We start from the raw sequence: 16,558 nt of genomic DNA on the forward strand, positions 1-16,558 counted from the left end.
TCTAGGTCGCTCGAAGATCCATCTTTCACCTCGACGTCGCTTGATTTTGGAGCCATGTCAAGTATCGAACAAACCCTAACTATATCCTTGAAGTCAATTTGGTATTTTCCAAGTAAATCACACAAATGTTATGTCCTATAATTAAGTATGGTTAATTTGGTATATGTGGTAATATATATTCTGGTTGAAATTGCCATTGGTCGTCAAACCAAAGTCCCTAATTTTATGGTCAAGCCTCTTGGGTTTGATTTGATTGGGCTTGGTTATACGAAAATAACGAAAATAAGGACCAAACAGATAAGTATATATTAAGCTATTTAGTTTTATATATTTGAAAGATGACAAGACGGGGATAGCTTGGACTTTGCATAATGTTCAAGGAAACTACATCCTCAAGGGCTACTCAGCAATAGAGCCAACAGATACCGCGCTGGAAGCTGAAGCATGTGCACTAAGAGAAGCGACCTTTCAATTAAAACGTCTTGGGTATCAAGATGTCACCTTTTGTGGTGACTCACAAATCATCTATCACTATTTGGAAGATGTCATTATGGAGCGCTCACCCAAAGAGATATCGAAGTTACAGTGTTACCTAGAGGATATTATCTCGTGGGCTAAAGGAGTTTTTCTCTTTAAGCACATCAACAGAAAAGCTAATGTTCTGGCTGATACATTAGCAAAAGTAGCTCGAATAAAAAATTCTCCTCTTGTAATCTCTTGGAGTTGCTAAAATATGTCATAAGCAAACTGTAAAATTTTAATTTAATTAATATAATAGTTGGCCGAAAAAAAAATGTCGTCAAATTCTACTTCCAAGGTCAACTCAAATCTAAAATACACTATATCTTGAGGATTTCATACTAGTGTATGTATCATATAACCTTGATAGCAGAAGATAAGAAATGGAGTACGAATCACAATCAACGAGATAAACTTAAACCACATTCACAGAAAGATCCGGGTAATATACACAATCCTACTTAGTAGAGTCGTTAAAGAAAGCAGCCTTATGAAATTCTTCAACTGCTTTCTTCCATCACCTCGTCCGCTACCTCTTTCACTTGATCTCTTTCAACTAGCAAAAAAAAAAAAAAACAGCAAGATCAGATGTTAACAGTAAGTTGGTAGGCTAAAAGAAACAGACAGAACCAGCCATATCTCTATGCACCATTGCCATCATTTTTACGAGATAACAATCAGAGTGGTTAAGTGCGCATCATCTAACCTAGTCTAGAAGCAACATTGTTTCATACACTCCATAATCAAGCTAAGCAGAAGAGTCTCAAAAATAATATTTGCCATGTCGAGAAGACAAAACCAGAAGATCAGATGTGTCAACCAAACCCTAGAAGTAGTTTGTTTAGCAAAAAAAAAACCCTAGAAGTAGTTTGTTTAGCAAAAAAAAACCCTAGAAGTAGATATAACTTAGTGAAGTGTGGTTTCTTCACTGAATGGTGTACTCTGTTCTAGTCATTTAATTTACAAAAATACAATATGTGGAGATCTGAATAGGAGAGGTGAAAAAGATACCGAATTTTGGTGGAGAAGTGGGTCTGCAAAGGATGGGATAAGTAATGCCAGCAGACCAAGCCACTTTAGCTTGATACTCGACTAGAGGTGCATCAGGAGAGTCAGACTCTCTAGCAGCAAAAGTGATGTAGTACTTTGTGCAGCCCCCTGGGTTGTAATTAGCCCTCAAAACAAGCTCGAGAATCACATTAAATCCCTGGGAAACAAAAGAGACAATTTAAGAATGGCCTTATCATATCCTAACAACACTTGGAACTCTGAAAGGCCCGAACTAGAGACTAGAGTTTAGAGAGAGAGTTGGCTTGCTTACCTTTCGTTTGTTATATTTTTCAACACAGAGAGATACCATGTCTGCTAAGAACTCACGAACTGTGTTACCTTCACGCATTTTGGTATCAAGACCCGGGACTGCAGAAATCCCACCCCAGCGGCAAGGTGGGAATTTGTCACTTGGCTCAAAAAAACCCTAAAAAAACAAAACATAACAAAAATTAGGATTTATGTTATAAATATAACAAAAGATTCAAAATTTGATGAAAAAGGATGATAAGACCTTGGTTTCGATGACCGTGCGACTGTAAAAATGGGCTTTCTTCTCGAATTCCTTGTCCGTATACTCCTCACTATTCTCAGAGGAATGATACTCCCGTCCATCGAAGCTATCCTTGTCCCATTCCAAATAGCTATCCTTATCCCATTCCGAATCCCTATCCTCCTTCTCCTCCTCTTCTTCCTCGTCCTCTACACCTTCTTCTATGTCGCCTTCGTTTTCACCGGGATCCTCCTCCAGGTTCGTTGTTTCGACCTTGCGCTTCCCCAACAAAGAAGAGTCATCTCCGGTGGGAATTTCCATGGCCTCCGTCGGTTGAGTCTCGCAAGATCCATCCTTTCTCTCGGTGTCGCTTGATTTGGTGGAAGCCATCCCCGATTATTTGAGTAAACCCTAATTCCCCTTTTCAATTCAATTTAAATTTGGGGGTCAACGCACAGATATACACGATAGACTGGTGTGATGTGTCGTAACTATTTGTCGTAACTATAGGTTTATAAAATATAAACCAAGGACCCTTTCATGACCAAAAGGTTCAATATTTTTTTTTTTTCTTTTTTTTCTTCAATATTATTTCCAATCGTTATGATTTATGACCGCAGTGTGAGTTATGAGTCTTATGACTATATATTTTTTAGCGGTCGAATATGGCTCACTGCAGCAGGACGCACTTGATCATCGTAAACTACGGTTAATATATTATTATCTGCAATATTTTTTTTTGATAATATTTCGTATTTATCGATAAATGTTTTAAATTATCGATTTATTGAACACTTGTTGCAACTTGCAAGTCTGCATTGGTTTATATTTTGTAGACAGTTATTGTCTATTTGTTGTGAGTATAATTTTTTCTCACAGGAAAGGTTGTTTATCTTCTGTCACTTTTTTGAGTTATGAAACTTATGACTGATTATTGACTTCTGATGTGACAATACTGAACCTTTAAAACAAAATTAAGAGTCTAAACCGTAACATGTCTATATATAATTGTTAAATTTTGTGCTTATACAAGTTGCTTTAGCTGTTTTCCAATATTGGTAGGATAAAAAAAGTCATGGATGGAAGACAAAATACTAATAATAGTACTGTATCATTATAAATTATAAGAATTGAACTGCATGCATTATGTCATATATTGCTTTATTTTGCATAATGCTGTTTTTTTTGTCTTTTAAATCATTCCGGTTTCTTATGTCAGATTGTTTGTTGCTTCATTAATAGATTGACTTCCTTTAACAAAAGAAAAAGGCATATGTTGACTGACGTGTATTCTCATGTTTGATATATGGTTACACCGGACATATTTACGCTGATAATAAGTAATAAGATAGTTTCTTTTGGAGTCAATAGCAAATATATATTGAATTCCCACACTCACTAGCATATACATTTCTTTAGGTCTTTTCGAGTTTCCCTATCCACAATCATATATTATATTCTTTATTGTTTGTAATAATAAATTTGTGTGGAAGCAAGTGAAAGATTTTTACCATTCTAAAGTTTAAAATAATTTTGAGGATATCTCAAATAAAATGAAAAAGTAAGCGGATGAATTGTTTGGTATTGTTGTGGTACGAAGATATATCGTTATGAGTAAATAAATCTATTGATAGTTGTATTGCTATGGCTTAATTATGAGTATGGAAGTTGAACAGAACCATCAGAGGAAGGAGAGAGTAGTTCTTGAGATGGGTCTTTGTCTGAAACGGAGGAGATGAAGAAACCAAGTTCCTCGTAGCTTCCATTCCACAGAATCACCACCGAGACCAAAAAAAAAAAAAAAAAAAAAAAAAAAAAAAAAAAAAACTCTAATTTTGCTTCCACGAATGGCTAAGGAAGACGAATAAGAACATGAGGCTACTCTACTGAGGAGCCATGACGAGCATATAAGGCGACACACTCCCAATAGACTCGTGTGATTGGATCTGCAATAAAAAAAGATGAGTGAGGCTACAATAGAATAAACATGCACAGATCGATCAAAAAGAGAAGGGTAAAACAAAAACAAATTCTTATCGACCAAAAAGAGAAGGGTTTACTAGAGAAATCTTTCTTGTTCATGGTCGAGACTTTTTTTCTCATTTAGAGGAGGAGGAACAAGATGTACAAAGGATCTAGAAGATCCACGAATTTGTATGTTATATTTCCTTATTATATAGATATGAAAATATTTAATTCTATCTTATATAGTTTAGTAAATTATTCTATCTATGTTAACATATGTAACGCACAGCTGGTTATTAAAGTCAGTATATAATATTTTTGATTTTTTTTCTAAACACTTATGTGTCACTCAGTCAACCTTCAAAGTAACATTGGTTCGAGGGATGAAAACCACCTTAGCTTGATACTCAACTAACTAGAGGTGCATCATGAGGAGTGTGAGTCAGACTCTCTAGCAGCAAAAGTGATGTAGTACTTTGTCCTACCACCTCGGTTGAAATTCGCCCTCGAGATATGTGGTCCAACTTCACATTCAATCCCTAGAAAGAAACAACGTACAAGCAAAACATGTGAAACCATACGTACCCTTTTATATAGGTGCGGGACTTGGTCTGCAAAGGATTTAATGTAAAGTTTTGTGTATAATTTAGTTTAACAAATATATAATCTTATATAATAAAAAATCTTACCAATGTGAGTTTTTGTATTATTTTAATGTTTTCACTGAGTTTGAAAATTTTGAAGATGTAATTACTCAATTAATCTATACTTGTTAGTTTGGTCTGTCTCCACTAACCACTTTTTAGATACAAATAAAAATGTGGACGCTCCAAGAAAAATACAAGACCACAATATAATTAGAAGTAACATATTGTTTAACAGATATAAAAGCCAAAGAAAATATTTAGAGATACGTTGCCAAAAAAAGGACCAAACAGATAAGTATATATTACGCTATTTATATATTTGAAATAATGTCGTCAACATCTACTTCAAGGTCAACTCAAATCTGATACTATATATTGAGGATTTCTTACTATGTATTTATAACCTTCATAGCAGAAGATAAGAATTGGAGTAAGTACGAATCTCAATCAACGAGATAAACTTAAGCGACATTCAGAAAGCAGCCTTGTGAAATTCTTCAACTGCTTTCTTCCATCACCTCGGCTACCTCGTTCACTTGATCTCTTTCAACTGTTAATCGTAAGTTGTTAGGCAAAACGAACCAGCGATAATTCACCATATCTCTATGCACCATTTCCATCATTTTACGAGATAACAATCAGAGTGGTCGTCTAACCTAGTGTAGAAGCGACATTGTTTCATACACTCCACAATCAAGCTAAAGCAGAAGAGTCTCACAAATAATATTTGCCATGTCGATAAGACAAAACCAGAAGATCACATGTGTCAACCAAACCCTAGAAGTAGATAAAATTTAGTGAAGTTGTGGTTACTTCACTGAATGGTGTCTCTATTCTAGTCATTTAATTTACAAAACTACAACATGTTGAGATCTGAATAGGAGAGGTGAAAAAGATACCGAATTTTGGTGGAGAAGTGGGTCTGCAAAGGATGGGATAAGTAATGCGAGCAGACCAAGCCACTTTAGCTTGATACTCGACTAGAGGTGCATCAGGAGAGTCAGACTCTCTAGCAGCAAAAGTGATGTAGTACTTTGTGCAGCCCCCTGGATTGAAATTAGCCCTCAAAACATGCTCGAGAATCACATTTAATCCCTGGGAAACAAATAGAGACAATTTAAGAATGGCTTATCATATATATCCTAACAACACTTGGAACTCTGAAAGGCCCAAACTAGAGACTAGAGATTAGAGAGAGAGAGTTGGCTTGCTCTTACCTTTTCTTTGTTATATTTGTCAAGACAAAGGGATACCATGTTTGCTAGGAACTGACGAACTGTGATACCTCGACGCATTTTTTTATCAAGACCCGGGACTGTAGCAATCCCAGCCCAGCAACAAGGTGGGAATTTGTCACATGCCTCGAAAAAACCCTAAAAAAACAAAACAAAACAAAAATTTGGATACGTTGTTATAAATAAAACAAAAGACTCAAAATTCGATGAAAAGGATGATGATGAGACCACCTTGGTTTCGATGACCATGCGACTTTTAAAACGGGCTTTCTTCTCAAGTTCCTTGTCCATATACTCCTCACTATTCTCAGAGGAATGATACTCCCGTCCATCGAAGCTATCCTTATCCCATTCCAAATAACTATCCTCCTCCTCCTCCTCTACACCTTCTTCTATGTCGACTTCGTTTTCACCGGGATCCTCCTCCAGGTTCGTTGTTTCGACCTTGCGCTTCCCCAACAAAGAAGAGCCTACGCCGGTGGAAATTTCCATGGGCTCCGTCGGTTGGGAAGATCCATCCTTCGTATCGCCGTCGCTTGATTTGGTGGGAGTCATGCCCCGATTATACCCTTTTCAATTCAATTTTGGGGTTTTTTCTAAGAGCAAAGCCAAACGCACGCATAGATTAAAAAGTAAAACCCCTGCAAAATACTAATCTATATAATAATAACAATCTGAAAAAATGCCACCAACAGTCGCAGTTTTTTGTTGCACCTTTTCGTAATATATTATATATATATATGACAAAAAATTCCAACAGTTGCATCTCTCTAAAAAGTTGTGTCTCTTAAATGTATAGTTGTGTCTCTTACAAACAGTTGTGTCTATTCAAATGTTCACATCTATATAAATTTTTATATATATGACTTTTCATCAATGTATACAAATTTTATTTATTTTATATTTTTGACAGAAAATTTCAACGGTTGTGTCTCTCTAAAGAGTTGCGTCTTTTAAATGTATAGTTGTGTCTCTTACAAATAGTTGTGTCTAATCAAATGTTTACATCTTTATAAATTTATATATAAGTGACTTCTCATCATTGTATTCAATTTTTTTTTTATTTTATATTTTTGACAGAAATTTTTTACAGGTGCATATCTCTAAAAAGTTGTGTCTGTTGAATATAGAGTTGTGTCTTTTACAAACAGTTGTGTCTATTCAAATGTTCACATCTTTAGAAATCTATATATAAATAACTTCTCATCATTTTATTCAAATTTTCTTTATATTTGAATTAGTTAAAAGAGAATTTGTTAGAAATGACAATTTCATCAGTGTGAAAAATTTATTGCAGTTTGATATGTTTTGTTAATCGTTGTAATATTTAATTATATTCAGTCTCTAGGTATACAACCATCTATTCATCGAGAGTTGTCATTTTCTATTGGTATCAATCCAAACCGAAATTTTTGTTTTTAGCTGTTAAAAAATGTGGTTCAAGTTGGGTTTTCAGAAAATGAGAGCATATTGGCTCGTATATTTTTTTTTGTCACAAGTAAATATATATATATATATATATATTTGTCTACTCCATGCTTTTTGATTAGAAAACTAATTGTATTATAGAAAACAATATGAATTTCTATATTTCTATTTAAAAAAAAAAAATCTGATTATGAAATATCAAGGTAAACATAAAAATAAAATTTCACAGTTTGTTTTAGTATATTTTATACAGTTGGGAATATTCAGTTTATTGGGAGATGGATAACTAGTGATCCACAGAAAGATTGACGGTTGAGATGATTGTCCAATAAACTATCTTGAAGACAAATACTTATCTACAATTTCATATAGGTTAAGGGAATTTGTATATTTATTTCTAGTCATAACACACTCAATTTGAAATCTTAATAACAAAAGATATTTAATATAAAATATTATAAAAGTTTGAAAAAGTTTTGGATTATGACTGCCAAAAAAAAGAGGAGCGTGTGAGAGCAATGAATCCGGCCGTCTGTGGCCGACCATCTTCCTTAAACGCGCACATTGTGATGCTACATCATACACCTAAATATTATTGTTATAAGTTCTAACTATTATTGTTCCCCTCTAATATTTATTATATTATTTATTTATGTGTGATTCGGGATAATTAACAAGCATCTTATGCGGAGAAAAATTAGTAATAAGTAGATTCAATATTGGATTAACCATGTATATATAATCTATTATAATTGGCAAAAAATTTAATGACTATAGGTTGTTTTATATAAAAATATGTTTCACTATAAAACGATAGTTGTTTGTATTACATATACATTTACAACTAGGTGATACCCCATGTTACAGCACGGAATTATATATTTTGTTATTTACTTTTTTTTTGTATTTTTGTAATGAAGTTTTTTATTTTGACTTATTTTATTTGTTTATATATTGTTTATTTGTATATTTGGGGTTATACAGTAAATTGGAAATCCTAATAGAATAAGTAGTTTATAGAATGTAGCTTTTCACGGAAACAGACACACCACAATATTGGATAGTAGTTTTGTAAGAGAATAGACATTCCGCAATATCAGATAGCAGTTTTGTAAGAGGATAGACACACCGCAATATCGGATAGTAGTTCTCTAAGAGGATAAGTTTTTCTTTATTTTGGTTTGTCGTCGAAATAGGAGAAGTTGCTTGTTAAATTTTAGTATGAGATATTTCAATGGTTATGAACTATTGTATTTATAGTGAGATTATGTATTTTAGGTTATCATTCAGAAGTGAATATTTGATATATCAAATCTCAGCAAAATTGTAAAAAAACCAATTTAATTTATATTTTGACAAAAATACATTTTTTAACGGATTTAACTCAAATTTTTTTTATATTTTAAAATTTTTAAGCGTAAAAATATTAATATTACTTAAATATTTTATAGACTTTAAATATATTATAATATTTTAAACTTTCGACGGAGTTCAAACATTTATAATAATTTAAACATTCTATAAAATTTTAAGTATTTATAATATCTTAAACTTTTTTAAAAACGTAAATATATTATAATATATTTACTTTTTAAAAGTTTAAATATGCTCAAATATAGAACCAAATTAAACTATTAACTTTGGATACCTGATAAATCAAACTTCTTACTCATTTGCACTCAAAACATGTTAGTCATATATTTATAGTGATTATGAACCATATTCCGAAATATTTAGTCGATGTGGGATATACATTACACCTTTTCTGTAAATTAGATTACAACTTTACGTATATATAATATCTGTTTTTTTTATTCTTTTCATCTATACTAATCTAAGTTATTACTATAATTTCGTTAAGGAAATATTGAAAAATCTAAACTAAATGATCATTTGGTTTATTTAATTGTATTAAGTTGATTTGTTGTTTCCGTAAATATCTCACAATATAAAACCAAATCAAAGAAGTTTACATATATATATATATATACAATTTCGTATTTAATTTATTGATTATTTAGGAAGCAAAAAAGTCTCAATTAATAAGTATATATATGTCGATCTCTAATACAGAAATCTTTTATATATGGTAGTCCTATATATTAGGAAATGCATATATATATATATATATATATAATACATAATCCTAAATTTCAGCATTTAATACATAATATATATATATATATATATATTATGTATTAATATATATATATTATGTATTAAATGCTGAAATTTAGGATTTACAAATGGATCTAACGGGTAAATTATTTTTCATATAATAATTCTTTGTTTTCTGTAAATTATTTGGTGGGCAAAATTCTTAAATATTTTTAAATATTGTTTTTCAGAAATATGTGAGAAATTTATAACTGAAAAAGAGAAAAAAAAAAACAAAAGATAAAGGCAGAATATATAAGTCAAATATCATTTTTGGGATAACACAAACTATTAAAAAGATTTCATAGTTATTTTAGCTTTTGTTCATTTTGTTTTGAAATATAGGAAAGGAAAGAAAAATCGTAATTTAATTATATTTAAAATTTATTCAGGTTTGTATGTTAGGTAATATCAAATCGGCAATTATTGTTACCAAAAATAAAACTAAATTTAATATGTTTACATATATAAGTTTTTGATTGTCCGATTTTGATGGTAACAAATTTACTTAAATAAATTTAAATTTAAATTCAGTTGTTTGAATCACAAAATTTTCCTTTTTAAAGATTATTTGTAAAGATCGAATATCGGTAATTAAGGAAATATCCAAATTTTTGGTAATTAAAATTTATGATTTTCATTTAAATACCTTAAAGAAAAATGAAATCAGAATGTTTGCCTATAACGAATAACTCTGTTTGGTATCTTAAATAACTAATCTTGAATGAAATAATAATATATTGGATCCGAAAAAGATTAATCTGGAGTACAAACAGATCCACAAGTTTTTTTCCTTCTGTTGTCGGATATTTTAGGATCCGCGTCCCGACCCATAATTTTTTTAAGTGATCGATCGAGGGTATAATGGTCATTTGTCAAAAACGAAACTATAGGTTAATTAGATTAAATTTTGTGATTTTCTAATCATTTTTAATGAAAAAACTACCAAAACCAAGTCATGGTCCATTTTGAGTCTAAAGAGTATTTCTGCTTTACTAGTATAGATACTGCCTTTATGAAAATAGATGTATTCTTTTTTATATGAATATATATAACTGATTTTTGATTCAAATAAATAAATATATGATAATTTTCTGTTTAGTTATATTCAAATTTGAGAGGATTGGTAATTTTCTTACTGATTGACTGAATAGTAATATTTACATTCATTTTTTATGAAGTAAAAACTGAATTTTGAAATAGAAATATGTTGGAGTTATGCTAAAAAATATTTAAAATAATTAATAGAAATTAATTTAAACAAATCATTATGTCAATTTAAGAATGGTCCTCAATTAGTATTTTTTAATATTTGTAATTTATTATATGATTATTAAAGAAATTTATAGTGTTTATACAATGTATTTATAATTTTATCATTTAAAAAAACAAAAAAAAATTAAAAAATATAATCATTTACATATCATATTTGACTACAAGAGAATAAGTTGTAACGATTCACAAAATATACAAAAATATGACTGTAAGGTTAAGAAAAGAAGACATGATTGTAGATTTCATTTATTCATTTTTCGGAAATTGAAAAATATTTTATAAAAAAATTACGACGAAAATATATAGATAAAATGTTACATTGAAAAGATGCGAACGAAAGATTAAGACGAATAAAGGTGAATGAAATAACACGACTGCAATGTTATCTCATGGCAGTTGATCGTAAAAATTTGTTTAATTTGATGTGTGTAGTATTGATAATAATTTATTTAATCATATGCTTGTTAAGATTATTTTTTAAGGAATATTTTTCAATAAAGATATAAAGAATGTTTCAAAAATTTGTATGTTTTTAAATTTTTTTATTAAATAGTTTATGAATAGCAATAGTTTAATAATTAAATTTAATTAAAAAATTTTTGTAATAAATATTTTACTAAAATGAGTTCCCCGCGATATCGCGGGGCTCCATAGCTAGTAATTATAATAGTACTGTGTCATTATAATTTATAAGAATTGAATTGCATGCATCATGTCATACATGCTTTATTTTGCATAATGCTTTTTTTTTTTTCTTTTAAATCCTTCCGGTTTCATATGATACGAATAGTAAGTACTACTTCTCAAATTGTTTGTTGCTTCATCAAAGGGCTTATGTAGATTGACGTGTATTCGCATGTTTGATATATATGGTTACACCGTATACATACGCTGATAATAAGTAATAACATAGTTTCTTTTGGAGTCAATAGCAAATATATTGAATTCCCATACTCACTAGCATATACATTTTAGGTCTTTTCGTGCATCATGAGGAGTGAGTCAGACTCTCTAGCAGCAAAAATGTAGTACTTTGTCCTGCCCCCTCGGTTGAAATTCGCCCTCAAGATCTGTGGTCCAACTTCACATTCAATCCCTAGAAGGCTAGAAAGAAACAGCGTACAAGCAAAACATGTGAAACTATATGTACCCTTTTATATAGGTGCCGGACTTGGTCTGCAAAGGATTGGATACTTTTTGTGTTGTACAGACCATGCAGCCTTAGCTTGATACTCCACTAATGGTGCATCTGGAGACTCGGACTCTCTTGCAGCAAATGTAATGTAAAACTTAGTCATCGACCCTGGGTTGTAATTTGCCCTCAAGATATGATCCAGTTTCACATTCTTTTTCTACAAACAATAAAACTTTATTAGATATATAACTGGGAATCCCAGCCAGAAAACTAGAGCAGAGGCAATAAATAGAAAAAGTGATCTACTACTTGCCTCATCTTCGTTGTAGCGTTGGAGACAAAGAGATGTCAACTTTTCGCAGACCTCACGGATGGTGAGGCCTAACATAGCCGGCTCGTCCAGATCTCCGAGCGAAGCAATTCCAGGGGTATAAACGTAAGGTGGGAACTTGTCAGAATTCTCAAAGAAACCCTAAACCCAACAAAACCAGACGTGGTTAACAAGATACCCTAAGACTAAAACTAGAATATTGCCGAATTTTAAGAGACAAAAGAGGAAAATTATGACACGACGACAAAGGATGATACCTTGGTTTCGATGAGCTGGCGTTTATAGTGACGGCACTGCTCCTCAAACTCCTTATCCGAATACTCCTCACCCAGATTAGGGGACTCATACTCCCGGCCGTCGAAGCTATCATAACCCCACTTGGGCTCTCTATTCTCCTCATTCCTGTAACTCTCTCCGTCGTCACCTTCTTCCTCATCTAATTCGTCACTATCCTCGTCTAATTCGTTTTCTTCGACACCATCCTCGTCAGCTGTTTCCTCGCTTTCACCGGAATCCTCAGGGTTGGGAGTTTCGGCCCTGCGCTTCCCCAATAACGATAAGGCAACAACGCCGTTGGAAGTTTCAATGGGCTTCTTCAGTTCTAGGTCGCTCGAAGATCCATCTTTCACCTCGACGTCGCTTGATTTTGGAGCCATGTCAAGTATCGAACAAACCCTAACTATATCCTTGAAGTCAGTTTGGTATTTTCTAAGTAGACCACACAAGTAATACTATGTTCTAAAGCATCGTTAAGTTGGTATATATATGGTAATTAATATACTGGTTAAAATTGCAATCGGTCAAATCAAAGTCCCTAATTTTATGGTCAAGCCTCTTGGGTTTGATTTGATTGGGCTTGGTTATACGAAAATAAGGTTGAAGAATTGAGATGTGTCTAAATGTGCATGTGGCTTGCTTTCATTGGCCAATTATTTGTCTAGTTAAGCCTTCAGAAAACTCATTTAATACAAAAGATTTGTGTATTAAATTTTAGAAATATATAATCTTATTAATGTGAGTTTACATTAAAAAAAAAAAAGTAAAACTTATCAATGTGAGGTTTTGTATTATTTTTTAAATGTTCACTTAATTTTAAAATTTTGAAGATGTAATTACTCACTTATTTATTAGTTTGGTTTGTCTCCACTAACCACTTTTTAGATACAAATAAAAATGTGGATGTTCCAAGAAAAATACAATACCACAATTTAATTAGAAGTAACAGATTGTTTAACATATATAAAAAGCCAAAGAGAATATTAAGAGATTCGTTACCAAGAAAAAGAAGGACCAAACAGATATATATTTTAATTATAGGCTATTTCCTATTTAGTTTGATATTTTTAATAGTACTATATATTGAGGATTTCTTACTTTTTTTTTTTTTTTTTTTTTTTTTTTTTTTTTTTTTTACAACCTTGAGGATTTCTTACTATGTATCAACTTTTTAGATTTTCTAGTCTATCAACTTTTACGTACATTGTTCTCTATAAAAAGCGATGGAGATTAGTTAGTTTATCCTTATCACTAAGCAAAATATACTGTAACATTTTTCTTTGGAGAATGAAAAGCGTTTCCTTTCAACTTCTGTTATTGGTTTCTCTTCTTCTTGTTTTTCGTAAGTGAATTAGCTTTCCAGCTTTTTAAAGTTTCAAATTCTTTAATTACTTTCTTAACCTCGCCTGAAATTAAACTTAATTATTGTTTGTATATTGACGTACTAACTGATCCTTATCACATCCTGAAGGATATCATTTGGTGCAAGGTAAGCCAAGGGATTTTTACGACAAACCTTGCAATCCAATGGATCCACATTGCGGAAAACCTTGTAATCCAGAGAATCCAAATTGTAGAATGGATACAGAAAGAGTCGATGTGAATTATTACGACAAACCTTGCAATCCATATGATCCAGGCTGCGATAAACCTTGTAATCCAGAGAATCCAAATTGCTGAAAGAAACAAGGCGTTGATGGGAAAAAGAAGCAGTAATAATGGTAGCGATGGAAATTTATGTTATAAGAAATGTGAATGTCTAGTAAAACTTATTTATTGAATAAAACGTGTTTTATCCAAATGTTTTTATCAATAAGATCTGGTTATATATATGCGCCCCAACCAGACTTGTATAAGAACCATAATTATGGAATTGGGGATAGGTAGAAACAAACAAACCCTTTTATAGTAGTGTAGGAATTAGTCCTTGGCTACCTCTTTCCATTGATCTCCCACCATCTCTATGTACCATTGCCACTATTTACGAGATAGATAGCAATCAGATGGGTTAAGTAGTCATCTAACGAAGTCTAGCGATCACTTTTTTTCATACCCCACTATAAAGCTAAGCATGATGAGATTCGAGAAGACAAAAACAAAAAGATGCATGTGTTAACAGTGTTGCCAAACCATAAAAGTATATAATATTATTATTATGGGATATGCCTGCATATGATCAAGTAAAGTGTGTTTTCTTCACAGAATGGTGTCTCTCTTCTAGCCATTTAATTTAATTTACAAAAGTGAAGTATGAAGAAAAAGCTAGAAAAAATGAATCAAAACAAGTTGAAATCTAAATAGGAGAGGTGAAAAAGATACCCATTTTTGGTGGCGGACTTGGTCTCAAAGGATGATAATTCACTTATACTGTTATACATATAAGTAAAATTAATTCTAAACTAACTAATCAGAAATATTGTATAAGTGAATTCGAAAATAATTCTTCTCATAACGGATGATACGAATACGATTAAACTTCAGAAATCCTGAGTTTGAAATTTTTTCAACTTTGGAGAAGAGGACAAACCAAAATATTACAATGTACCTAAGGGCATGTTTATAGGGAGATCTGTTTAGGGTGTTCTTAGAGTATAGAGTATAAATATTGTGAAAATAATGTAAGATCAGTAGTTAAGAACTTTTGTTAAGAAGTTAGTTATTGACAGAACATGTTTAAGATCTTAATATTTAATAATATAATATTCTTATAGAAATTTAAGAATGTTTAATAAATACATAGATTAATATTTAATAAAAAATTTAAGAATGTTTAATACTTCCTTTGTTTCGCAAAGAGTGTTATTTTGACAAAATGCACACAAATTAAGAAAATTGTTTAAATTTCTGTTTTACCCTTTATAAATACACTAAAAAAAAATCTCTTTCTAATTAATAAGCTCAAATAATAGGGATAGAAAAGAAATTTAATCTTAAAATTTGCATTGGAAACCAAAATGACATTCTTTTTGTAACAAGAAAAAAGTGTTAAAATGACACTCTTTGTGAAACAGAGGGAGTACTATTTAATAATATAATGTTTATTAATATTCTTAAACATATTACAATTATATAAATTTATAAAATAACATTTTAATTACAAACTTATAAAACTTTTACTAAAATTCAAAATACAATGCCAAATTTTTATTTAACCAAAAAAAACATTGTAAATAAAATTTAGAAAAAAACAAACAAACATATTACTTAATTAATTAAACAAGACAAACATTTTATTTAATTAATACATAGATTAATGTCCAAATTTATTTCATCCTACTATATTAATTGAGAAGTACAAAATTAAAAGTAACCCTGAAAATTGTAAACAATTACATACAATTGCCATTACAGATTGTTAAATAACTGGTAAAATCTTAGAGGGTATAAAGGATAATTATCATTATTATCATTAATTGTTTTAATTGTTGTTAATTGTTTTAACTCCTAAAAACATGCATAAAAATCGATTATAGTGGGATAAAATAACTGCTAAAATCTTTGACGTATAAAAGATTATTATTATTATTGTTAATTGTTAATTATGGCTTCATAATCAATTGTTTTAAATCCTAAAAACATGCATAACAATCGATTATAGTGCGATACAATAACTGGTAAAATCTTTGAGGTATAAAAGATTATTCTTATTATTATCCTACTATATTAATTGAGAAGTACAAATATGAAACTAATCTTAAAATGTGTAAAAAATTACATTCAATTTCCATTAGAAAAACTTAATTAAGATTAATTAATTAATTAAATATAATTAATAAAAAACGAAAATTGGGGACACATAAACTAAAATAAATTGTAGAAAAGTAATTAAAAAAAATTATTAGAATCAAAACTAATTTGTCCTTAAAAAAAATAAAAGCTAAAATTTTAAAAATCTAATCGAATAAAATCTATATAACCACTAATTTTATCAAAAAAAAATTCTAGCACAGGTTAAATTTTTTATCAAAAATCTAATCAAATAAAATATATAACAGTTTGCTTAGATTTAAAAATTAATAAACAAAAAAAAGATATAGATATAGTATC

The 16,558-nt window shown here is 30.6% G+C and overlaps 3 protein-coding genes across 4 annotated transcripts; all 3 read right to left on the minus strand.

Moving 5' to 3' along the window:
• Nucleotides 1-794: 794 nt before the first annotated feature.
• On the minus strand, nt 795-2,552 carry LOC104764203 (uncharacterized). The gene is made up of 4 exons (XM_010487692.3): nt 2,084-2,552; nt 1,841-1,996; nt 1,531-1,726; nt 795-1,075 (listed from the first exon to the last, which is right to left on the minus strand). The coding sequence occupies exons 1-4, from the start codon at nt 2,450-2,452 to the stop codon at nt 1,020-1,022; spliced, it is 777 nt and encodes a 258-aa protein (XP_010485994.1). The 5' UTR covers nt 2,453-2,552; the 3' UTR covers nt 795-1,019.
• Nucleotides 2,553-4,966: 2,414 nt separating this feature from the next.
• On the minus strand, nt 4,967-6,673 carry LOC104767335 (uncharacterized). 2 transcript variants are annotated; one of them, XM_087503077.1, is made up of 4 exons: nt 6,141-6,673; nt 5,892-6,047; nt 5,574-5,769; nt 4,967-5,451 (listed from the first exon to the last, which is right to left on the minus strand). In XM_087503077.1, the coding sequence occupies exons 1-4, from the start codon at nt 6,462-6,464 to the stop codon at nt 5,441-5,443; spliced, it is 687 nt and encodes a 228-aa protein (XP_087359203.1). In that variant the 5' UTR covers nt 6,465-6,673; the 3' UTR covers nt 4,967-5,440. The 2 variants fall into 2 exon arrangements, with proteins under 2 accessions (XP_087359203.1, XP_087359202.1); XM_087503076.1 differs by having other exon boundaries at nt 4,967-5,224; nt 6,141-6,608.
• A 5,067-nt stretch (nt 6,674-11,740) lies between these two features.
• On the minus strand, nt 11,741-12,985 carry LOC147920060 (uncharacterized). Its single transcript, XM_087503112.1, has 4 exons — nt 12,493-12,985; nt 12,218-12,376; nt 11,982-12,121; nt 11,741-11,873 (listed from the first exon to the last, which is right to left on the minus strand). The coding sequence occupies exons 1-4, from the start codon at nt 12,889-12,891 to the stop codon at nt 11,741-11,743; spliced, it is 831 nt and encodes a 276-aa protein (XP_087359238.1). The 5' UTR covers nt 12,892-12,985.
• Nucleotides 12,986-16,558: the final 3,573 nt, after the last annotated feature.

This window comes from Camelina sativa, chromosome 19 (genome assembly GCF_030686135.1).
Source record: "Camelina sativa cultivar CO46 ecotype springtype chromosome 19, ASM3068613v1".
In the NCBI taxonomy this organism is placed as follows: domain Eukaryota; kingdom Viridiplantae; phylum Streptophyta; class Magnoliopsida; order Brassicales; family Brassicaceae; genus Camelina; species Camelina sativa.

What these genes read in the sequence shown, in the direction of transcription:
- LOC104764203 (XM_010487692.3), bottom strand. Translation starts at nt 2,452, where the DNA reads ATGGCTTCCACCAAATCAAGCGACACCGAGAGAAAGGATGGATCTTGC. An exon ending in AAAAATATAACAAACGAAAG is followed by an intron (nt 1,727 to 1,840) that starts GTAAGCAAGCCA and finishes TTTGTTTCCCAG; the next exon opens with GGATTTAATGTGATTCTCGA. An exon ending in CACTTCTCCACCAAAATTCG is followed by an intron (nt 1,076 to 1,530) that starts GTATCTTTTTCA and finishes TTTTTTTGCTAG; the next exon opens with TTGAAAGAGATCAAGTGAAA.
- LOC104767335 (XM_087503076.1), bottom strand. Translation starts at nt 6,464, where the DNA reads ATGACTCCCACCAAATCAAGCGACGGCGATACGAAGGATGGATCTTCC. An exon ending in ACAAATATAACAAAGAAAAG is followed by an intron (nt 5,770 to 5,891) that starts GTAAGAGCAAGC and finishes TTTGTTTCCCAG; the next exon opens with GGATTAAATGTGATTCTCGA. An exon ending in CACTTCTCCACCAAAATTCG is followed by an intron (nt 5,225 to 5,573) that starts GTATCTTTTTCA and finishes TACGATTAACAG; the next exon opens with TTGAAAGAGATCAAGTGAAC.
- LOC147920060 (XM_087503112.1), bottom strand. Translation starts at nt 12,891, where the DNA reads ATGGCTCCAAAATCAAGCGACGTCGAGGTGAAAGATGGATCTTCGAGC. An exon ending in GCCAGCTCATCGAAACCAAG is followed by an intron (nt 12,377 to 12,492) that starts GTATCATCCTTT and finishes TGTTGGGTTTAG; the next exon opens with GGTTTCTTTGAGAATTCTGA. An exon ending in AACGCTACAACGAAGATGAG is followed by an intron (nt 12,122 to 12,217) that starts GCAAGTAGTAGA and finishes TATTGTTTGTAG; the next exon opens with AAAAAGAATGTGAAACTGGA.